The sequence below is a fragment of the Panthera onca genome, chromosome B2 (assembly GCF_046562875.1).
Source record: "Panthera onca isolate mPanOnc1 chromosome B2, mPanOnc1 haplotype 2, whole genome shotgun sequence".
In the NCBI taxonomy this organism is placed as follows: domain Eukaryota; kingdom Metazoa; phylum Chordata; class Mammalia; order Carnivora; family Felidae; genus Panthera; species Panthera onca.
In genome coordinates, this window is record NC_138343.1 from 65733348 (window position 1) to 65758376 (window position 25029).

Here is a 25029-nt window from a genome sequence, read left to right on the forward strand (position 1 = left end):
TGTCTCTCTCTGTCTCAAAAATAAATAAACGTTAAAAAAAAATTAAAAAAAAAAAAAAGAAGTGCTCCTTTTAAGAAAGAGACTGAAACAGACCGAATATAGATGAGGAAACATGGTTAGAAGTTAGAAAAACAGTACTTAACAACAGTAAAAACAAGAGATTTAAGCTCTGGACACAGACGTAGAAGAGGAACTAAAAGAAGGAGCATCAAAAGAATCCAATCTTGTCTACCCAGAAATTCTTCAAAAAATTCAGGTATTTACTCTGTATAAAAATACAGATAGAGAATTCTTTTACAGAATACATCTTTTACAGAATCACAGTCTTTAAGAATAACTTCAGATGGGCTAAAAGCCAGATAAACCAGAACATGCCACCCCCCCTCCCAAAACAGTCTTCTTTTTCTTGAAAACAAACCAAAAAAAATAAAAAACAGGAATAGGAGAAGATACAGTCCTATTGTTGAGGACCAAATTGTTACTATAACACAGAGAAATTTGAGCTATTCAAATCCTAACTTACGCCTTCTTTGACATTAAAAAAAATGGTTTTTAAACTAAAAGGGATTTTTGTAATGTGATTCAGAGAAAATGAAAATATATGATGGGCAAATTATTGGTCACTTTTAATGAGTTTCTGTTGCTGGGTCTGGATGCCATCAAAGGATTTGTGGATGAAATTAAAGAACTTTTATTGATAAACTGGAATAAATCTTGAAAACTATAGGGGTGCCTGGGTAGCTCAGTCGGCTAAGCGTCCGACTTCGGCTCAGGTCACGATCTCGCGGCCAGTGAGTTCAAGCACCACGTTGGGCTCTGTGCTGACAGCTCAGAGCCTGGAGCCTGTTTTGGATTCTGTGTCTCCCTCTCTCTCTGACCCACCCCGTTCATGCTCTATCTCTCTCTGTTTCAAAAATAAATAAACGTTAAAAAAAATTAAAAAAAGAAAACTATAATAGGAGCCAAATGACCAGAGAAAGGAAAATATTCTGAGTGTCAAAAAAAAAAAAAAAAAGAGGAAAGTAGGGACCCTGGATTTTGTTGTATATTGATAAGCTCAATCACAACTCCTAGAAATGCTCCAGATAGAATATTAAGCAAATGATTTCTAATCAATTCAAATGGATGACTGTGGTTCCTAAAGAGAAACACAAGTTCACCAAGAGCAAGAAACACTAAACTATGCTCATTTCCTAATTTGATAAGTTTGCCTGCTTGCTCTATCAGGGGAATAGAGCAGATGAAATGTCTTGATTTCAGCAAAGCACTGGGAAGTGTTTTATCATATCCTTGAGGAAAAGGAGAAATTCAGGCAGGACGATGTGACTCTTATGAGGATCTGTACCTTGTGTTGGAAGTCTCCAGAGATGAGCCGTGGTTTTTTGTAAGAAAACTGAAGACGAGTGTAGGACACTTGGCGATTTCCTTGGAGTAGGGAGTTGGTAGCTCATGCTGGGAATAAATAGATAATAAATAAATAAATAAATAATCAAGATTAACATAATAAAATGTAAAAATAACAAGTGTAAAAAATTTTTACTAATCCAACTGAGAGACATCTCATAAGTTTGGTTTACATGAAGTTAAATTTGAGCCAATGTTGTCATTTGCTTCTTTAAAAATACTGTAACTTTATTTTTTTAAGTTTATTTATTTATTTTGAGAGAGAAAGAAAGCGTGAGTCAGGAAGGGGTAGAGAGAGAAGGAGAGAAAGAGAATCCCAAGCAGGCTCTTCACTGTCAGTGCAGAGCTCCACATGGGGCTGGAATCCACATACTATGAGATCATGACCTGAGCCGAAGTCAGGCACTTAACCGACTGAGCCACCCAGGCACCCCCAAAAGTACTATAACCTTAGGCTGCATTAATACTTCCATTTCAAGGAAAAAGTAGTGATAGACAAAACCACATATTTATCACTTTTTGTCGTTAGTCAAGTATATCCCCAAACCCTGTATCATTTAGAAAGGACTTGAGACTGCTAACAAAATACATATGGTATAAGTGGTTAAGAATAAGCAAAAGTCTGTCTTTCCACTAAATTGAAAACCCTATTAGGCACAGACCATCCCTGAGTTTCCAGTGCCTGCAAATATTTGTGACTGAAATAATACAATGAAGGTAAGTTAATGATAGGATAATATAAACAGGTCAGGAATGAAGTTAATCCATAGATAGGTATACCGGAAAAAATCTGTGTCATTATTAACATAGGTCACAAATTCACCTCTGAGCTTCCTAGCAGCCAAGGCAAGGAGAAAAATATATCCAAAGATCACTGTCTCCATAAAGTAAAATCTCATAATTTTTTCAAAAAGCAACAGATGATGCATTGGCTTGATGGATTCTAGGATTTCACTCATCTTCAGAGTTTTCTTACAAAAAACGATGGCTCATCTCTGGAGACTTCCAACACAAGGTACAGATCCTCATAAGAGTCACATCGTCCTGCCTGAATTTCTCCTTCTTTCCCTCAAGGATATGATAAAACACTTCCCAGTGCTTTGCTGAAATCAAGACATTTCATCTGCTCTATTCCCCTGATAGAGCAAGCAGGCAAACTTATCAAATTAGGAAATGAGCATAGTTTAGTGTCTCTTGCTCTTGGTGAACTTGTGTTTCTCTTTAGGAACCACAGTCATCCATTTGAATTGATTAGAAATCATTTGCTTAATATTCTATCTGGAGCATTTCTAGGAGTTGTGATTGAGCTTATCAATATACAACAAAATCCAGGGTCCCTACTTTCCTTTTTTTTTTTTTTTTTTGACACTCAGAATATTTTCCTTTCTCTGGTCATTTGGCTCCCATTATAGTTTTCAAGATTTATTCCAGTTTATTAATAAAAGTTCTTCAGTTTCATCCACAAATCCTTTGATGGCTTCTAACATAATAAATCCAGACCCAGCAACAGAAACTCATTAGAAGTAGCCAAATTTATTCACCAAATTGCAAGAAAAATCTCCTGGAGAAGAATTTTCTAAATTTTCATACTTCATTGAACAAATACAGTGTGAAGTGCAGAGAAACTCTTATAAATAGTAAACTTGGTTAAATGTTTTTTGTTCTTCAAGAAAGTAGCAAAAAATTGGGGCACGTGGGTGGCTCAGTTGATTAAGCGTCTGACTCTTGATTTCAGTTCCTGTCTCACGATCTCATGACCTCATGATCTCACGGTTTTGTGAGTTCCAGCCCCACGTCAGGCTCTGGGCTGACAGTGTGGAGCCTGCTTGGGATTATCTCTCTCCCTCTCTCTCTCTCCCCTTCCCCAACTCATGCTGTCTCTCTCTCTCTCTCTCTGAAACTAAATACACTTTAAAAAATAAATAAATAATTTTTTAAAAGAAAATAGCAAAAAATCACAGTTTAGTGAAAGCAATCCCATGAGTGATCAAGGCAATTAGGGTAAAATACACAGGTTGTCAGGAGTCATGTTTGCTCTAGACCCTGTGCTGTGGTGGGAAAGATGCAGGAAAAGAAGGAAATGTATATCTCCAAGACAGTCCTTTTTGAAACCAAACTTTTGCTAGTAACTGAGCAGTGAAGAATTTGAATTTGGATTCCCTGGCAAGAAGTGACAGTACAGATACTTTATGTTGACAGCTAAATCTTAAATCTTTTGTTTAGTTGCGAGCATAACAATGGGCCTGTATCAAACTTGAAGAGATGTAGGACCAAACTGCGTGTGTGTAAAGAACAGTGACAGGGCATTGAGGAGGGCACGTGTTGGGATGAGCACTGGGTGTTGTATGTAAGCGATGGATCATGGGAATCTTCTCCCTGAAACCAAAAGTACACTGTATACACTGTATTTTAATTAACTTGACAATAAATTATATCAATAATAATAATAAAGAATAGTGACAGTGAGAGTGACAGATGTGGACATTGTTTCATATGCTAAGTAGACAAAGAACGGAGCTGAGTGTAATCTGAAGACTGACAGGAAGGTCATGAGGATAAAAGCAGCCCCAAATATCTGAAAAACTACCACTTGGAGGAGGGAACACATGTGCTTGTAGTCCAGAGCCTGACCCAGGACCTGTAAGTAAAGGGCATGAATAAGGAGACTTGAATCAGAAGGGAAGTAGTCTTCCCACAGTAGCGTGGGCTATGCCAGTACTGTGCTGCCTTAGTGTTGGGAGAGTTCTGGACGTTGGAAAGGCTCAAAGAGGAACTTCACAATCATCTATCCATAATGTTTTAAAACTAATCCCCATCTAGAGAGGGAGCTCAGTCAGAAATCCTTCAAACCACAAGGATTCCCTGATCCTGGGGTGAGAATCAGACTGAGCATGTCCTCTGCCTGTGGTTAGTTAGTTCCGGGGGCTGCTCTGAGGGGAGGCTCTCAAAGTGCTGATGGGTTCTATTGCCTTGTTTTAGTTCATCTCCATTACCCATAGTCCTCTACAGAAACATACTATGCAAGCAGAAACAACTAGTTCCCATACCCTCTAATTTCCTCATAACACCACACAGGTAAAATGCCACATTTCGTTTTTTAAAACTGTTAGCTGATGACCCTATTTTTGCAACTTCACAGAGATTACAGTGATAGTATTTATTGATTAGGGTCTTTATTAATATTTAGAGCTCTTTGCACCTGAAAAGCAGAATCATGCAGTGTGGTTTTTTTTAATTTCAAGTTTTTGCATGCAGTGCTTTTAATCAAATATTCCAAATCACCTTTAAAGACACCAAAAATGTCATATTTAATTTTTATTGCTTTGCAATGGAAGCTGAGTGTGCTGTGGATAGATTTCATGTGCAAAATGCCCTTCCTTTATGGAAAAATTATGCAGAAAGGACATTTTGCAAAATGCCAAGTTTAGAAAGAAGGGGTAAACTTAGGAGGTTGGAAGAGAAAAGTGGGCTCCAGCCAGTCCTCTGATAATGAGGCTTTGATTTCAGTAGGTGGCACATCTTCTAGGTAAGTCATGTCAGCCAGTGGGTCATGTTTGGTCACTAATGTTAGCATGTGTACTCCAGTCATCCTAATTCATGATGCACTCACGAGGCTTTCCATCACATGTACTGAAACACACACTTTATCACAACAATACTTAAAAATGTATGAAAAATCAAAGGCAGGGCTAAATTTCCTTCAGAGGATATTTCTGAAGAATTGTTTTCTTGAAAAAAACAAAACAAAACTCTCTATCTTCTTCCTGTTAGCATTCTTTATTTTAAGCCCATGATTCCATTCCACTTAAGACATTAAAGACCTCCCCTCCCTTAATGCTTTCTTCATAGTTGACTCACATGGACAGTTATACTATGGAGAGCTTATCATCCACCAAAATACTTGCAAAAAACACTTTCTAGGTGGAAATGTGTGGTAGTTTCAGTCTGCAAAGCCCATGCTGTTAATTTGCCTCCTCATTGAGCTAAGTTCATTGAAATGTCTACTGTAAACATCAGCTCCATTTCTCCTGTCTTCATTGCATTATTCATAATTGCTTGTGAGTGGCCGGGGGTTGTGTGTTTGTGTGAATGACATTGTGTAACTTGCCATGGTTCATTTGGCAAGCATCAGCAGAGCTTTTCTGAATGCTTTATTTTCACATCATTTTAATTCTTGCTAAATGAACCCATGCTTAAAGCACAAGTTCTGGAAGCTGGACATCATCTGTTCCTTAAACATCCATGATATTTCCAGGTAAAGCTTTTTTGTTGTGTTTTATTATTTGCCGAATTAAACCTGACAAACTGATTCTTAATTAACCCACAGAAAAAGTTGATGGTAGTTTTCTTGAGTGATAGAGGCCTTTGAACTGGTAATATTTTTGTATCATAAATATCCTTCTATGCATACAATAATCTTTGCCATCTAAAGTTTTAGACAAAGGTCTGCATTAAAGATAATTTCCTCAGAAATAACATATAAATTATTGCTTTCGTCAAAACAAAGGCCAATAGCTGTTACAGGATATTTCAGGATTAATATTTAAAACAAAAATGTCCATATTTTTTCAAACTGATCTTAAAACTTACCTGACTAAGTTGGTGACTCATGCCAAAATGGGCCATTCTCCAGCTCCCAGATCCTGCCTTCCTAATCTTCCACTATAAGTACCTAATTTGTGTGTGTGTGTGTGTCATTGATCCTTCAGCAGTCTGGTGAAGCTTATGAACCATTCCTAAGAATAATGTTTTTAAATGTATAAAATACATGTGATTGTAAGAGAAAAAAATTATATTGAAATACTGTTATTAAAAATTTGAGCAATTTTCTGGTATAGTAATATCTATACTTTTTTATTAATACATTTTTTATAAACCTAGCAGTGGCTCTAATAACTACCATAAATAATCTTGAACTAGCAATGAGCAAAATATGTATGCAAGATGAAACGATTATGGTTTCATCTACAACTGTAAAATGGGACATGACAATATCTGTGCCTTCTATGAGTAACGAAGTCACAAGTACGGCTAATACCATCGTGGTTTGTTGCCATAGTTAGTGACAAAGAGGTCATTTTTTTCCCATCCATGCTCACAGCCCTCCTAAATTCTATCCACAGACCCCTTGGAAGTTCATGGACCCTGGATTAAGACACTCTGCATCCAGTGACTCTTGCCACTGCTTCCAATTTTATTCAATCGGTAGAGAGATGGAGTGGGGTAGTGGTCAGTTGTCAGCATAGATCTGTGTGAGACCCTCAAGAGCAATGGTGTCAGCAGAGCCACACTCACACCCCAGTGGTCTACCATGTCACTGCCAATGAGCCCAGCGTCTGAACACTGTCACCTCAAAGGGGTCATTCTGTGTCAGTTCACTGCTTTCTCCAGCCAGGGAGTCTCTCTGGAAATACTACCAAAATCCAATTAGTAGCAGAATGTATTTGTTATTCCCCATGATGTCATTCTCCAAGATCAGGAAATGTTCCCCAAATATCCTTTATGTTTATTTGCCTAAACCTTATATGCTCGGTCTGCACTTTCCCTAGGAGAGCGTGTTCTCTACATTCATATCCTCTAGGAAAAAAGTACTTCCATCCCGTTAAACTGGTGGTGTGCCCGTGATTTAGACCCACAAGTCCATGTGGATGTTTAAAACTGGATTTATCCTTTTCTCAAAATCAATTTTGTCTTCTGACTTTCCTGACTTTTCTCCTCCTGACTTCTTAGGTACATCACAGTAACTATATGTGGAAACCTCAGACTTTTCAGCCACTCCACCCCCTTCCCAAGCTCTACTGCCCAATTTAATAACTATCGAAGTCAAGGAGCTCCTATGTTTACAACTTCCCTCCAGTGTCCCTCTCTATCCCCTTCCCATTTCTACCAGTTAGTTTACAACCTAACTTGGGTCACCATTACTCTTGCCTTTGCTTCTCAATTACTCAGATAGGTCCTAACACATACTGCTTCAACTTGATTTTCCCAGAGTGCAACTCTGGTGATAGTTCCCTGTTCAAAAATCTTCAATGGCTCCCGGTTATCTACTGAACTAAAGGCAGGCCCTGCCATAAAAGCCTCTCCACATCATGGCCCCAGACTCCCAATTCAGCAACTGTCTTACCCTGTGCTACAAACTTGATAATGCTTTGTTCATGAAACAGGGAACAGATATTTTACCTCATTTATTTTTTGCCTTATTACCTTTCTCATGTTGTACTCTCCTTCTGAAATGTGTTCCTCCAGAATTTCCTCTTGTTGAAACCTTACCATTCCTTCAGAGACAATCCAACCTCAAGCATCACCCATTTATGAAGAGACTTTCTTGATGTGCTTCCACCATTCCCAACTGAATAATGGAACCCCTCCCCACTTTTAGCCTCTATAGCATTTTTCTTAGCATTTTTCAGCCTCTACCCTTCATTATGATCCAGTACAGTAGTCTCCCCTTAACTGCGGGGAACACCGGGGATGCCTGAAATAATGGATAGTACCAAACCTTATACATCCTATGTTTTTCCTATACAAACAGACCCATGGTAAAGTGTAAGTTATAAATTATTCACAGTAAGAGGTAAACAATAATAAATAATAAAATAGAACAATTATAATATTCTGTAATAAAAGTTATATAAATTTGGTCTCTCCCTCTCTCTCAAAATACTGTACTCAACCTTCTCCTTCTTGTGATGATATAAGGTGATAAAATGCCTCTGTGATAGGTGAAGTGAGGCGAATGACACCAGCATTGTGATGTAGTCTTAGGATACCTGTCAGAAATAGAATCATCTAGGGGCACCTGGGTGGCTCTCAGTTAAGCTTCTGACATCAGCTTAGGTCATGATCTCATGGTTTGTGGTTTTGAGCCCCGCGTCAGGCTGTGCTGACAGCTCAGAGCCTACTTTGGACTCTGTGTCTCCCTCTGTCTCTGCCCCTCACCCACTCATGCTCTCTCTCTCAAAAATAAATAAACATTAAAAAAATTCTTAAAATGTATAGGATCATCGGCTTCCGTACTATGGTTGACCACTGGTAACTGAAACCGTGAAAGGCAAAACCACAGATAAGGGAGGGACTACTATATGTTCATCTTACCAACCAAAATAGATTTTTTAAAGTTTCTATTTAAATTCCAGCTGCATTAGATTTTTAATCCCTTAAAAATAGACTGCTTAATTTATCCCTTGTACCTCAGTAGTGTTAGGCACACCATTTTTACAATGGGTACTCAGTATATGTTTTCAACTGAACTGAAATGATTCCTATGCAAAAATTGAATTTGCCGGGATGACCCACTTTACACTTTTCATGTACTACTGAAGGATAAGCTAGCTAGCACGTGTTCACTGACTCTGATTTATTGATTAATTGGTAAATTTTAGTGATGCTGTGCTTGCACTTGGCCTTCCACCCACACAGTCTCATGCACTACAGTGCTGCTTCCTCCCCGGCCATTCCAATCATTGTGCTAACTCCTGCTGGGCATTCGGGGCTCAGTTTGGCCATCATTTTTGCCAGCAAGGCTTCCTAACCCCAAGTCTGGCTTCATGCTCATGCAACCTGTGTGTTCCCATGGAGCCCAGCACTTAGAAGGTTACCACAGTTGGTGCCATACTTTGCTGTCAGCATCTTGAAATTTTTTTTAAACATCTTGAGATAGTTTTCAACAAAGGGCCCACATTTTTACTTTGACTCAACTCCGCTAACAGAGTAACCAGTCCTACCTAACCCCTCCTTTCCTGCATATTCCTATTGTCCCCTATATTTTCCCAGTCTTTGCAGTCATCACTCAGAATTCTAATTTTCTGTTTACATCTGCTGAATGTTTATTTATTTAATATTATTTAATTTAATTTAAATTGAATTCATTTACATTAAAATAATTTAATAAATTTCATATTTATTTAATTTTCTGTTTATTACTCTTTATACCTCAACAGACCCTAAACTCTGTCAAGGCAAAAAAAATCTTATTATTGTATCCCCATGACTCAGCCTAGTATTATATACTTAATATTTTCTGGTTGACTAAATGGATGAATGGTTGAGGGAAGGAGGAATTAATGAATTAATGAATGTATTTGTCTATCGATAGCCCTTTGGGCAGCCTGAGCAGTGAAGGTCTTTGGCTTGCGGTCTTCAGATGGCTCCTATAAAAATAACAAAATTCTAGTTAGGAAACTATGCTTGTTAGAAAGGAGTGTAAGATTGGCTCAAGAAAGGGGCACCTGGGTGGCTCAGTTGGTTAGGTGTTTTGACTCCTAGTTTCGGCACAGGTCATGATCTCACGGTTTGTGAGTTCAAGTCCCACATCGGACTCTGCACTAATAGCATAGAACTTGGGATTCTCTCCCTCTCTCTCTTTTTCTCTCTCCCACTCTCTCTCTCTCTCTCTCCTTCTCCCCTGCATGCTCACTCTCTCTCTTTACCTACCCCCGCTCTCTCTCTCTCTCACACACTCTCTCTCTCTCTCTCTCACTCAAAATAAATAAACTTAAAAAAAAAAGATTGGCTCAAGAAAGAAAAGGAGCAAAGTAGTGACATGAAGGAAAAACTTTAAACAGCACCCAAATATTATCAAAGAAGGAACTAGCAAAGGACTCATGGTATAGATCTGTTTTGAACACAAACACAGAGAGCTTCATGAAGCTACCATTGGGATGCTCTTGAAGGAAGAAGATACCTTAGTGATTAAATAATGCCCTGCTTGCTTTTTCTAATGGTTTCTGGTCAGCCTGGATTCAGAGAGCATGCCTAGATAACAGCCACTCACAAGAGGGGAAACATCTGTCACTGTCTTTATTTGATGTTGTATCATCCTCCCAACTATCTTAGTGATCGCTGAATTTCGTTTTCTCATTAGTAGCTTGGAGGTTTGTAGGTGCACTAGAATTTCATTTCTGGCTTACAATTTCCATTTCATGAAGGCCAATTTAAGTTGTAATTCAAAGTATCCTGAATTGTTAGATACAGGAGTGAAAAGTATGGTGAGTTGTTATTAACAAAGTATACTAGGTTTTTTTTCACTAGTAGACTCCTCCTTCGAGACTCATCTATTTGAAATGATAACTCCTTCCCTCTCAGTTTGAAGAGATATAGAGGTATCCCCAAAAGTCTTGCAGAACCAAGAATGTTACTGCCATTCTTATCTATCCACACTTATTCAGCAACATTCTGCGGCAGCTCAAGGACAAACAATGTTGGAACCCTCTTTCTGCTACACAGTCTTGGATGAGTTAAAAAATGTTCTTAATTCTCAGTTTTCATATCTGTAAAATAGGAATAGTGATATTTCTATTTGTGAGGATAACATGGGTAACACATGTGAAAGTGGCTTAGCACCATATCCAGCATATAGGAAACCCTCTATGAGTGTTAGTCATTGTTACCAGCATACAGAACATAGGCAGTTATGAGCTTCAACTTGATTCTGTTTTGGGATAGGTATAAAGAAATAAAGAATACATGGTATCAGTGAAAGGTCCACAAACTTTTCCTCTAAAGGGTCAGAGAGTCCATATGTTAGTCTCGTGTGCCATACTGTCTCTGCCACAGCTACTTAGCTCTGTAGCTGTAGCGTGAAAGCCACTGTAGACAATACATAAGCAAATGAATGTAGCTATGTGACAATAAAACTTTATTTACAAAAAACAGACTTCAAGAGCCAAATTTGTTCCCTAGGCCACAATTTACCAATCCCTGGCTATAGGTCCTTGGGAGTTCCCAGTCAAATGCTATAGAAAGACTTGGACGACTTGTCAGGGCAAGCCGAAAGGAGACATGGACGAACTCCACTGCCATACAAAAGAATGTGGAAACTGGGGCAACTGGGAAGTTAAGCTCTTGATTTCAGCTCAGGTCATGATCTCATGGTTCATGAGATTGAGCCCCACATCGGGCCCCATGCTGTCAGTGAGGAGCCTACTTGGGATTCTCTCTCCCTCTCTCTCTCTCTGCCTCTCCCGGACTCATGCTCTCTCTGTCTCTATCTCAAAATAAATAAACATTAAAAAAAATAATGTGGAAACTGGTATTTTAGGGGAGATTACTCTATGCGCTTCCCAGAGATAGGTAAAAGTAAAAAGTATGTCCTAGAGCAAGTAGCTCAGGGATTGGTGTTTCGTTGTTGTTATTGTTTTCAATCTTGCATTTCAGGATAAGTAACTTCAACTTTAGAACAGAGGCTTCTCCGGGGTGCCTGGGTGACTCAGTTGGTTAAGCCTCTAACTCTTGGTTTCAGTTCAGGTCATGATCTCATGGTTTGTCAGGAGTTTGAGCCCAGCACACAGCCTGCTTGGGATTCTCTGTCTCCGTTCTCTCTCTGCCCCTCCCCCACTCATGCGGGCTCTGTCTCTCTCAAAATAAATAAATAAACTTAAAAAAAAAAAAAAGAGCCTTCTCTTTTTATTAGACATTTTCCTTGGGAACTCAGCTCCCCCTCTGGATCTTGAGAGTACCACAATTTTAAGAATGAAAATGTCTGTAGATTGATTGGTAGAAAATGCTGCTTCTCACTTCTGCACGCTATGACTGCCGTATGAATAGACAGAGCTGAGGAGTCATTTCTTTAGCAGTTTGTAAGGAAATGGAAAATACATGGGTAGCAGAAAAAATCATTCCCTTCCCTTACTGTTCTTATGAATATTATAAAGGAATGACAAATATCCATAAACAAAATTAGACTGTGAAAATGAACCAGTGGCTTAGTAGTGGCTTAGAACACTTGATGGGTCACCAACGATACCACATTGAGGTGGATTCTGCCTCTTTGAAAGGAGATCAGCTGCAGCATGTACTCCTGGAGTAGGATGGCAAGAACACACTGAGGCCTTTCTCAGGATCCCCACTTGGGAAAGGATTTATGGGAAATTCACACATTCTTAGTTGCAGACATTTAAATACAGCATGCAACACACACACACACACACACACACACACACACACACACACACACACAATTCTCTTCATCAACAAAGTTGTAAAGGAACTCTATGTGCACCATACATCATATTATATTTTGACATTCAAAACGGCTAGTCCCTTCCAAGGTTTTTATTATTTAATTAGTGCCATTTCAAATGGGTCTGGTGCTTTAAACTATAGAAAAGAAATGAAGTCTGTCATGATAAGGCAAGTTTCTTATCAGATTTCTCTCTTTTTTTGTTGTTGTTTTACAGTTTTCTCCTTGTCTTTGGTTGCTTGATTTTGTCAGTGTTTTCCACCATCCCTGAGCACACAAAATTGGCCTCAAGTTGCCTCTTGATTCTGGTAAGTGATACATATGAGCAAAAATGTGTATAAAGTTTATATAAGAACTGTGTATAATATTTATGCTATGCATTTTATCCCACCACAAAGTTCCATCTAGAAAAAAAAAGAGTTACTGTGAAGTATAAAACTTTCAAAGATCACTGAAATATTGGCCTACCATTTTACCTTTTAGCCAGTCCTCAGGAATATATACAGATATTCAGCATTACTATTACATAGCAATATCTTATGTTGCAGTTACATCAAAACCAGAAGGCAGGACTTGGAAGCAGTTTTACCTATGTTTATCTATTACAATAAGCAAATTATAAGAAGAATAAAAATATCCATGAGGTCTCTCATTACATTGCTAAAAATTAAAAGGTAGAGAGCATTTTCTAGTAACTGCAATGTGGCAGTAGGTAAGTGTAATTAGCCAAGAACTAGGAGAATATAGCACCTCATAAGAAAACAGAAGGCTCCTTCATGCTCTTTTCGACCAACAGACTACATTCTGAGTTTTGCTGCTAACACAAGTCACCTGGTAAGAAATTCTGCAGTTAGCTCTGTTTCCATTATGCTGTCAATCCTCAACCATACAGAATTGCTCAATTCATTTTAAAATGGAAAAAGACCCCAAGATATTTTAGTCTGAATTATTCTGGGCCTTTTAAGCTCTTTTACTTTCTATTACAACTAAACTGTATCACTGTATACTCAAATTGCATCTGATTGAAAGTTTTGTTCATTTACATCCATTTTGATCCAGTCACTTAGTCCAAAAAATATCAGACTTGACAGTCTCAGAACTGTCTCAATGAACTATAAGTTGGAACAACTCACTTCTATAAAACCTTGTGGACTACATAGAAGGAAAGAAAAAGAGGGTATGGGGTAAGCTGCCTTTTATGTGCCCTAATAAACAGATATGGGTTATGTACAGCAATGAACATTTAATATAAGAAAATTATCCTTACCTTGAAGATGAAGACTGAAAGATCTCAACTCATATAAACTGACTGGAGGGCAGCTGTTCTTGCTACCTATGCTTTCAGTTGGCCAGTTTGTGCTTAAAGTTACCAAGACTTCATCAAGTCTCCGTCCTACATCAGGGAGAAATCATTGTTGAGCCTGGAACCAATCTATCCCAATTTGTTTCCATACAAATTGTGCTCAGCGGTATATTGTTAATGTTGAGGATGCTATTTCAAAACCAAACATAGAAAACAGACCAAAAAGCACACTGGGAATTTGCTTCACTTATAAGGTTTCCATTTGGGTAGCAAGTGGGCTTTTAGCCTTATGCACCCCTTTGATAACAACAAATGATCTGAGTCCAAGGTCTAAGGCACAGCTGGCCTTTAAGTTCATATACAGAATTACAAATAGGAATTTTAGATTGAAAAAGTACATCTGATTTTTAGACTCAGAAACATGAAAAACTTGGTCTACTGCATGACCAATGATTATGAATGAATGAATCAAGCATTAAGAATCCCATAAAAAGGAATTTTTCACAATCAGGTCAAGGATTCAAAATGTTAGGTTTACATCGTTCAAATCTCCGAAACATAAATTCAGCCTTTGCTAATGAGTTTCTAAATAGTCCAAAGAAACATATTCCTAAAAATCCCAAAGCTGATTTTTACCTTGATTTTTAAAACTTTCTGAGCAGTGAACAAATTCATGAGAGTTTAGTAACTAGGGTGCATTTGAGTAGATAAGAATGTAGATGTTGTCACATATTCCTCAATTGTTTTCTTTGTGCCACCTTTATTGAGATATAATTGACATATAACATTGTGTAAGCTTAAGGTATGCCACTTGATGATTTTATACACATATATATTGCAAAATGATTGCCACAATGAAATTAGTTAACACTGCATAATCTCACATCGTTACCATTTTGTGTGTGCCTGTGATGAGAACTTCTAAGATCTACTCTCAGCAGTTTTCAAGTATACACTACACTGTTGTTAACTATAGTCACCATGCTGTACATTAGATCCTCAAAACTTACTTATCTTATAACTGGAAGTCTGTGCCCTTGGACCACTTTCACCTTCCCTGCCTCAACCACCAGTCTTCTCTGTTTCTATGAGTTGAAGGGTTTTTTGTTTTTTAGATTCTACATATAAGTGAGACCATACAGTATTTATATTTCTCTGACTTATTTCACTTGGCATAAGGCCCTCAGGGTCCATTCATGTTGTCACAAATGGTGAGATTTCCTTCTTTTCAAGGTTGAATAATATTCCAGTGTGTGTGTGTGTGTGTGTGTGTGTGTGTGTGTGTGTGTATTTTCTTCAGATATATACCCAGAAGTGAGACTGCTGGATCATATGGCAGTTCTATTTTTAATTTTTTGAAGAGCCTCCATACTGTTTTCCATAGTGGCTGCACCAGATTGCATTCCCACCAACAGTTCTCTATTCTCCACATCCTTTCTTGTCTTTTTTATAATAGCCATTCTAATAGGTGTGAGGTGGTATCTCACTGTGGCTTTGATTTGCATTTCACTGATGATTATTGATATTGAGCACCTTTTCAATTGAGTACCTGCTGGCCATTTGTATGTCTTCTTTCCTCCCTCAGTCTTGAATGCCTTTGGATTTAGCAAAGCAGAAACCAGTCCCATTTGTTTTCAGCAATGCAGTAATTGCTGCAGATACATGTTCTCAGAAAGGCTGCTCTACTTCCCTAGGGAGAGTGCTTGCTTATTCTCCTATTGTTGCACTATAGGGATAAATGGTCAAGGTGTATGTTTTAAACCAAAGCACACTCTTAAAACCTACCTAGAAATATGCAGACTGTGTTGCAGGTCTAAGGTTTCCCTGATGTTATTCTTCTGCATCAACATTTCTCCAAGAAATATGTTTTATTTAAAGGTTTCATGCTCTCCTGAGTTAGCTGAGTGAATGCTAAAATACACACACACACACACACACACACACACACACACACACATACATCATGTAGAAAAAAAAATAATTCAAGTATAAGCTTTGTTTTTATTTTTGTATTAATAAAATGAAAAAGCATGCATGTTTTAATTCTTTTTCACGATTAATCTAGGTTATCATAAAAGTTCAGTTGGTTGTAAAATATTGGAAAAAGCCAACAGATACCTTCTTAATGGTTTAGGGAATCTCATTTATCCTTTTAATATGTATGTTTGAGACAGTTAATCTGATTTGGAAGTCTGTCTATCCTCTGAACATCTAATCAAACAGAATTCATAGAACACAACTCTGACTAGCAATGTTTTTAGTTCCCAAGATAAAACATATCTAAAGAATTGCCACCCAAATAGTCATATGAATGGCTTTTAAAATGTTTGCAAAAATTCATAATAAAGTCACTTTTGTATACTTTTGGCCACAAATAAAGCACCAGAGAAATAAGTTTAGAACAACTCTATATAAATCATACATCACGGTTGTATATTTTTTCATAGCTCTGTCCCGTGTGGGTTTTTTTTTTAACACTTTAAAAGATGTTCCCATATTCTAACTGTAATTCCATTTCTGTGCAAGTAACAAGCACCCACACTTCTGACGGAGCACATGACAGGCCAGCTGGCTCCTGGACAAACTTGCCAAGCCCCTCTGTGACATTCATGCTTTCCACCTGTGTTTGAGGGAACCAGTCTTTGGACTTGGTCTTGCTCTCACAGAGTCTTTGGCTCTCCATCTCCCATCCCAAGGGAAGAGGCCTCATCATTCTCATCTAGAATTGCACTCCCAATGCTACTTATAAACTTGTGACTTACTGGCCTTGGTTACCAGCCAAATGGATACACACAAATGCTGTGTGAATTTGCTCTTTTATTCTTCCCAGTTGTGTGGACTGAGGTTTCATACTATGCACCAGGTTCCCTTATGGCTCTCCACAGAAACATGGCACACAGCCCTAACAATGTGGTGTAGACTCTGGAGCTGGGTACAATGAGTTCAAATTCTGCTTCTACCACTCTTTATATGTGTGCCTTTGGGAAACCACTTCTCTGTGCCTTAGTTTGCTCGTCTGTTAAAAGTGCATAATAATACAGCCTACTTCATAAAGTTGTTGTGAGGATGACTTAAATTCAAGTGCTGAGAACAGGGCTCAGCACAGAGAAAGTTGGCAAATATTGTAACCACTGGTTCTTCCATATTAGTGAAGCCTAATAAGGATAGTGAACAGTGGAATATTTGAAATTGCTACATTTGAGAAAATACCACACTTTTCTAATACAAAACAAGGATCTTTGCTAGAATTTTCTCACCACAAACATGGCTAATTATGGCAGCTTTCTTTTTTTCTATGACAGCTTTCTATACAAATGTGTTCATCTAACTAAAAGTGACTCCATGGCACACATTCACCATGAGGCCTGTGTTCATAACAACCACTTACTTTTGGTGACTAATGAAACAGATTTTTATTGTTGTAGTTCTTTGATAAATGCATCTGATGAAAATGCTCACGGCTTCGTAAGTTCTTCCCTCAGTATCTGCATCTGCTGGGTGCAACGTGAGGCAGGGATAACTAGATCTGCCAGAATGGCTTGCTCTGCCCTCACTCTGCGGATAACATGTATGAACTCAAGACTATAATACAAAACTGTGTACCTACATACCGAAGGCAGTTCAAAGCTGGTGTTAATTTCCTATGTCTTGTAAAAAATTCTTCAAAACTGAAGGGGAGCTAGCTAGCGTTTTTTAAGTACCTTTCATTTATCCGACTCGTTGATTTCTTATTAAAACAAAAACAAACCATAAAAACGTTCAATTTAAGTAGTAGTCCTCTCATTTACCAAATGGCTAATTACACTGTGCAAGATCATGCACTGGGTCTAAGACAGAGCCAAGATGCCATCTTAGGCCTGGCTGATGAAAAGCCTGGGCTGTCTTCTCAGTAGCCAGCAACCTCATATTCTCCTGCCTCTTAGTCAAGACTGACAGGTACTACCAAAGTGCATTTGTGCTGCTCACAAAGGTGTAAGGCTTCTTTTGGGCTCTCTCTCTCTATATATATATATGTCAAGTGATGCCTACAATCCTTTTACTTGGAAAAAGTTAGGTTTTTTTTCATAGAAAGTGTACTTACTAAGTTATCATAAATGGGTATATCAGTTTGGACCACTATAAGTTCTTTGTATCAAGAATTCTAAATACTGCTTTGTAAACAAGCACAAGCCTGATCTGTGGGGTAAATAGTCAAGTATAAAGTTGTATTTTCTAGTCCCAGCTCACATTATTCAGGTTATCGTAGTGCTGTTAAAGGAAACTCTTCTCTTTCCAGGTTAAACTATTGTGGAAAGTTTTGTTTTGGTTTGTCTTGATTTCCTTAGCCTGAGGTCATATATTTTAGCATTTTGTATCCCACCTTCTTAAGAACAATGCTGTTTAGAGTGCAGTTCCTCTCCACTGGATAACTTCTGGCCTTCCAGATTAGTTTTAGAGTAGTCATTCTAGGGCTTTAAATGCAGGTTGTTCAACCCATTGAAAATAGATGATCTCTCCACTTAATGAAAGTGATGTGTATTATATGTAGAATTTTCTCTGAAGGTGGTCATTTCTAAAACTGCCCAACCACAAGCAATCAAAAGAATGCTATTATCATTTTAAGGAAGCTAGTGAATGTCTTAGTATATTTGCTTCTCTACCCTCCTGCTGTGTTAGAAAGACTCCAAACCACAAATGGATTGTGCGAAGCATCTGGTCGAGTACTCAAACACATGGTCAAATATTCAGGTTTTCCCAAACATCTGGGTGTTTGGCACCTTCTAAACAGAGCATATGCAGATTTGCTAGTTTTGCTGGTTTTGCTTCATGTAGTGAAGCAAACATGGGTTTGCTGTTTCTTTGCACAATGAATCAGTTCCTGAATGTGTACGAATCCGATTTCGACAGATCTAATTATATACTAAATGCACTAGTGGAGCTTACTATTTAAAGAAAATCTGTAGTGAATTCTTTTGTAAAGTGAACAGTCCCCTTAAAAAGCTAATAACTACATAATTAATCTGTGTTGCATGTTTGTTTTCTTTTTCTAATATGGGTGCATGTGGGGTTTTTTTAATTGCTATATAAGCATCCATCATCTAACATGGCATTGAAGAATTAGAGGTGTGGCCACTTCCCATCTATCAGTATTAGGAACGTGGAACATCAGCCACAAACACATGTACTAGTCCTTGCAAAGTAGAAACGTTTGTGCATAAAATTATATGGGTTTGATGTAGAAGATTACATTAAGTCTCTACATTTAAAGTTCTGGCATTAAACATTATAAGAGAAGATAACAAAGGATAAGGATAAGAATCCATTTGAGGATATTAAATCGTATGTTTGTAATGGAAGTGACAGAGTATGAGATATTAAGCAGTCAGATATGAGGAATGAGTGATCCTTCTTTATGTTTATCACATCTCTGTAATTTACTGCAGAAAGCTCTCAGAATACCCCAATGAACATTGAAAACTGCAATTATTTTCCTTTGCTTGTCTTTCATCAAGAAAAATGCAAATAAACTTTCAAATGATTCATGGAGACTAACAATCCTCATCAATCTGCTGATGACTGAAAAGAAAGAGCAGGAGTAGTTTAACACCTACGCTGAATCTTAACTGAGGGATAATAATATAGTAAGTTATCCTGTGAAAAGTATTTCAGATACCAGAGGAAAGGCTTGTTCGAGTTAAAGATAATGAAATTGTGCCTGAAAAAGACCACGTCCCCATCTGTAGTCAGGAAAGCAAGAACTTTACATATTTCTGATGTGAGTATCAGTGCCTGACCAAGTGGCCAATCTATCACAGAGCCACCCTGAGAAACTCTGTTTCCAGACTTGAGGAGCAACGCAGCAGACATCCTTAGAACTGTGAATGAACCACACTCCATTAGGTTCACGCCAATGCTGATGTCCTGAGCTCCACAAAAGTATATTCAGCTGAGAAAGAGAGAAGCAAGGTGATATGATGAACACCAGAGGGCTCCTAGAAAATAACAGAGTCCAAGATGGTTGGCAATGGAAGGAAGAACACTCTTCCCTTACTACCCTTCCAGGCTTAAGTAATGTCCACCATTTGAAACCTGGGTCAAACTTAGTTACTTGCTCTTCCTGGAATAAACTGTGTTTTCCTTCTAATTTCCTTTGGCATGGGTTACTTGACATTGTATCTCCTCCCTTATTCATTTATTTAACAATAATTATGCAGCATCCATACAAGCAAGGCATTCTGTTGGGTGCTAAGGACATGGCAATGAATAAAATAGGCAAAATCTCTGTCCTCATGGAATGCACATTTTTATGGGGAAGATCTACAGTAAACAAATTGTCAAATTGATATATTAAGTGTTATAAATGAAAGGAAAGCAAGAAAGAGGAATGGATAGTATATTTAGAGAAGTCCACTGGAAAGGGTTGCATTATAGCAGAGACTTAAATGAAGGTGAAGCAAAAAGCCATGCAGAGATTAGAGGAAAGAACATTCCAGGCAGATGGAACTTCAAGAATAAGAGCCTTGGGCAGGAGCATACCTACTGAGCCAAGGAAAGGCAAGAAGCCCAACAACAGCTGAAGGAGACTAAGCTGGGGATGAGTGGGGAAAAATGAGGCACCGGTTGGACTAAAAATTTCCTGAAAAGAGGCTCCAAAGCCAATTCAGCAACACCCCTTAATATGGTGGTACCTGGTACAAATTATCAATAAATATTCTATGAAAGAAGAGGTCCAGTTGTTTAATTGCACAACATCAATATTGAAGTTTCACAGTATCGTAGATACAGCACCAAAATTAAAACAAGATGCAATACCTGACCTTAGAAAGCACGGGAGTAGGATTGAAGCCATTTAGGAAGCAACTGAAGTCATTCATACGAAGCATGATGGAGCCCTCAACAAAACAGAGGCACTGTGAACTGAGGAGAGGAGATGAACTAGAGCAATATAGATGGTTTAGAGGTTAAATCAAAACTGTAAATTCCGAATCATTGGTCGGTGCCTCACAGAGAGTCTGGGGAGGGCTCTTCTCAGAAGTGAGATATTCTGCCCCTCGCATACTACATAGCTCCAAATTGTTTGTTTCCTGCCTCATTTCAGATGCTATCTTCTCTCTGTAGATTTCCAGATATTTCCCTGGATCCTGACTAATTAATTCACTGCAGTTTTAACTCAAATATATATTAAAAGTTTCCTATACTCCAGTCTGTGCCAGGGACTGGAGTCTCAAATACAAATAAGACATTATCCCGCCCTGGAAGGATATCATAAAGTATATTCTCATCTACAACCTCTGACTGAGTCTAGAGCAAATTAAAAGCCTGGAAATCATGGGTTTGCAAAGAATAAATGGCGAAATTAGGAGATGAAATAAAAATGGGTTAATTTGACATTTTTTTAATTACCACTTTGAGACATAAGCACATGAGAGAATATACCTTTCCCATCTGTTTCTCATAAAAGTAACAAATAAGATTATCAAAAACTATTTTCAATATAGATTACTACGAATCGTACTCCTGTATTGAATATTGGGTTAGTGCCGTACAAAACCAAAAGCTGGAAGCAATGGGGTGGGTCCCCTTTCCCACACAGGCAAACATCAGGGGTCACAGTTAAGGTGAGAAGACACATCACACTTCTGCAAAGTAGATTAGAGAAAAAATTTCCAAGCTGTAAATGGCAGCTTGACAAACACCATTACAGGCTGGATTCAATGAAAATGCTGCAGACCTGGCTTCCTCTGGGGCTATAAATCACAATGAATCCACAGAACATTACTGGAAAATGGAGAACAGGAAAGAGACTGCGAGGGTGACAAGCCCTCCAGCCTTGGCTTGCCCGCAGACTAATTGAGGGAGATTCAGTGCTGCAAGATCGCAGCACCATGGGAAAACCTGGAAAGCCCTCCTCCCGAAAGAACACAGAAGAATAACCTTCACAAAGAAGTGCAAACCCCAGACCCAGACCACCTTTGGGCAAGGTCAGGAGTGGAGAACGTGAGGAAACACCCCCTCCCCGAAGTGCAAGTGCCAGAGAGGACCCACTCTCTCACCCTCCCCACCAGTCACTCTCTTGAACGTTTTTTTATTATCTTTTTAATTTTTAATATTTATGTGTTTTTGAGAGACAGAAAGACAGAGCACAAGTAGGGGAGGAGCAGAGAGAGAGAGGGAGACACAGAATCCGAAGCAGGCCCCAGGCTCTGAGCTGTCAGCACAGAGCCCAACGTGGGGTTCGAACTCACAAACTGCGAGATCATGACCTGAGCCAAAGTCAGTAGCTCACCAACTGAGTTACCCAGGCACCCCATGAACGTTATTTTTTAAATCAGGTGAAATCAAGGATGACTCAATGTCAAAAGCAATCTTAAAAGAAAGAGGGGCACTTGGGTGGCTCAGTCAGTGAAACATGCAACTCTTGATTTCAGTTCAGGTCATGATTCCAAGGTCGTAGGATCAAGCCCCATGACGGGCTCTGTGCTGACAGCATAGAACCTGCTTGGTATTCTCTTTCTCTCTCTCCCTCTGCCCCTCTCCCCTACTCACGCTCTCTCTCTCAAATAAATGAATGAATGAATAAATAAATAAATAAATAAATAAATGTTTTTAAAAATTAAAAAAAAATAAAGAGAAATCTCAATATAATTGGAGGTGTTATGTAGAAGTGTACGGGTGGTGAGCCTCCCTGACTCTTTGACTTCATGCTAATAATGACTGGAGAACCATCCGTGTAAATCTGGACAGTTTTCTGTCCTACTTGGCTGACCCATCTTCTTTCCAGCAGGCTCCTTCCTCAGTCTCCTTCTGGTTCTCTTCTGTTCTGATGCAATTCTCTACAAACTGCATGTTCAGCATGGCAAGGGCCAACTGACGCAAAGTGGATTGTATAACCAGGTTGGGGAGGTTGTCTGTTCATAGAGTTGGAGAGTCTAAGCTGGGGGTCAGAGATGAGAAGCACCCAGCTACGTCTGAGGGCAGAGGTTGTGAGGACATACATTTCCTTGAGTCACCTCTACAGACAGAAGGATATTTTTTTTCTTTGCTTTATCTTGTGCTGCTTGCTGATTCATTCATTCATTTATTCACTCATCAAATATTCACTGAGCACCTACCAGGTATGCTGTGAGCCAGAAGCCTGGCACACATCACACACCAGCTGTACACTGAGATACTCATACAGTCCCCATCCTTGTCTGCGATGGTTCTTTAAGGTTATTTTTCTAGTTAAGTCAGGTGGAGAATTTTGACTATTATGCGTATGCAGTCTATTCTGTTTCCATAATGCAAATCACCTCATATGCAATTGTAAATAGGGTAACGATGTCAACGTAACATGGAAGCTAAAGATGATTTTTCCCAAATAACAGCAGCTGAGCATAAAGCATACCAGCCTAGCTCAATGCAGCAAAGCTGAAAAAGTACAATACTGCCCATATCCACTCTTCAGGATGAGCACTGGGTGTTATATGCAAGAGATGAATCACTGGGTTCTACTCCTGAAGCCAAGACTACTCTGTGTTAACTAACTTGAGAATAAAAAAATTAAAAAAAAAAAAAAAAACCACAGTGGTGCCCATATCCTCCTTCTAATTTTGGACACTTGCTCTGCCTTGGAAGCACTTATAAGTCAATTTTCCCTAATCTTATGCAAAAGACACAAATATAAGGTTAGAAAGGAAATAATCCATCTTTAATATCACTGCATTTTGTGCAAAGCCTATGCCTTCCTCTCTACCTGTGACATGTGATATAGGGCCCTTGTCCTCATGATCCAGCCATCTGTGCCCTTCCAGACATCCCCCTCCATCAAGCTATCTTCACATTGGTGTAGGTGAAGTCTGGAATTATTGCAGCATTTCCTTGTTAGAATTTGATAAATCTTTTTAAATGCACTAATGTCTTATTAGGATTGTTGTTTTCACTAGATTTCTTTTTTTAAGTTCCATAGGTTTCAGGGCGCCTGGGTGGCTCAGTGAGTTGAGTGACCAATTCTTGATTTTGGCTCACGTCATGATCTCATGGGTCATGAGTTCAAGCCCTGGGTTGGACTCTGTGCTGACAGCGTGGAGCTTGTTTGGGATTTTCCCTCTCTCTCTCTCTCTCTCTCTCTCTCTCTCTCTCCACCCCCCCCCCCCACCTCTCTGTTTTCCCCAGCTCACCAGGAGTTGTTTCTTTCTCCTCTGTGTTCTGGGGTCCTGCACAGCTCAGAGAGAATGGTCTATAGCAGTGGGTGGTCTTTAACAGCGTTCATTGTCCTCCACTATGATCACTGATTTCCGAAGATGTATTTCATTTCTGCAAGACTGAAAACTACATTAGAATAGGGACTATATGTTAGTAGTCTTTATATTTCCTAGTATGCCTGACAGGGCCTAGCATATAGGAGATGTTCAATAAATGTGTGAAAACTAAATGTCCTGGCCATCCAGTCTAAAGAAACTGGTAGTAATTCTCCATGTGTATCCCTGTTTTGTTGTCTCTATAGCATCTACCATTATTTGATATTTTCTTGCTTATTTGTCACTGTTATTCATTACTGATTTCTGTCAACACAATACAAGCTCCATTAAGAGTGGCCCTTGTTTTGTTCATCACTTTCTCCCCAATGTCTGGGACAAAAGAGGTACTTGATATCTGGAAGAAAAGAGGTGCAAAATAAAACTATTAACGTACAAAATGAATGACTAGAACCAGATTTTACTCTCCTCTACTCATACCAGGCTTTTTCATAATTAGTATATAAGTTCAGTGCCTCCATGGAGACATTAAAATACTCTGGTTTCAATTAATCTTTTAATTTTAGCAGTATGAAATTCCAAAAAGCAATTTTTCACTCCTTTGGAAGATCTATAAAGGCAAATATAATTAAGTAGTAGAACACAATTTTCAAAATCTAAAATACAAAGATTATTTGCTAACTTTCACCTCTTCTTTTTTCACTCATTCTTATTTTCTGCTGAGTTTCAATACCCTTTTGAATCTAGGATAATCAAGTATTCATGTTATTAAAGCAAGTACTCTTACCTAATATCAAAGCAGGCTGATCATTGACATTAAAGAATAATAGTATAAAATGATTCTGTAGCCAACATTAAAAATGAATAAGATTGGGAGGCGAGGGCATCTGGGTGGCTCAGTCAGTTAGGCATCTGACTTCAGCTCAGGTCATGATCTCACAGTTTGTGGGTTTGAATCCTGCATCAGGCTCTGTGCTGACAGCTCAGAGCCTGGAGCCTGCTTCGGATTCTGTGTCTCCCTCTCTCTCTGTCCCCTCCCCCACTCATTTTCTGTCTCTGTCTCTCAAAAAATAAATAAACGTTAAAAAAATTTTTTTAAAGAATAAGATCACACAACAAGAGAGATATTGCAATGACCTAGTCAG

At 38.6% G+C, this 25029-nt stretch overlaps 1 protein-coding gene across 3 annotated transcripts in view; it reads left to right on the forward strand.

The window, feature by feature from the left end:
* Positions 1–25029, forward strand: part of KCNQ5 (potassium voltage-gated channel subfamily Q member 5) — a 514433-nt gene that overhangs the window by 326215 nt on the left and 163189 nt on the right. For all 3 annotated transcript variants that reach the window (XM_060615936.3, XM_060615937.3, XM_060615939.3), the window contains exon 2: positions 12582–12672. In XM_060615936.3, coding sequence (XP_060471919.2) covers positions 12582–12672 — 91 coding nt within the window. The remainder of the gene's footprint in view (positions 1–12581; positions 12673–25029) is intronic.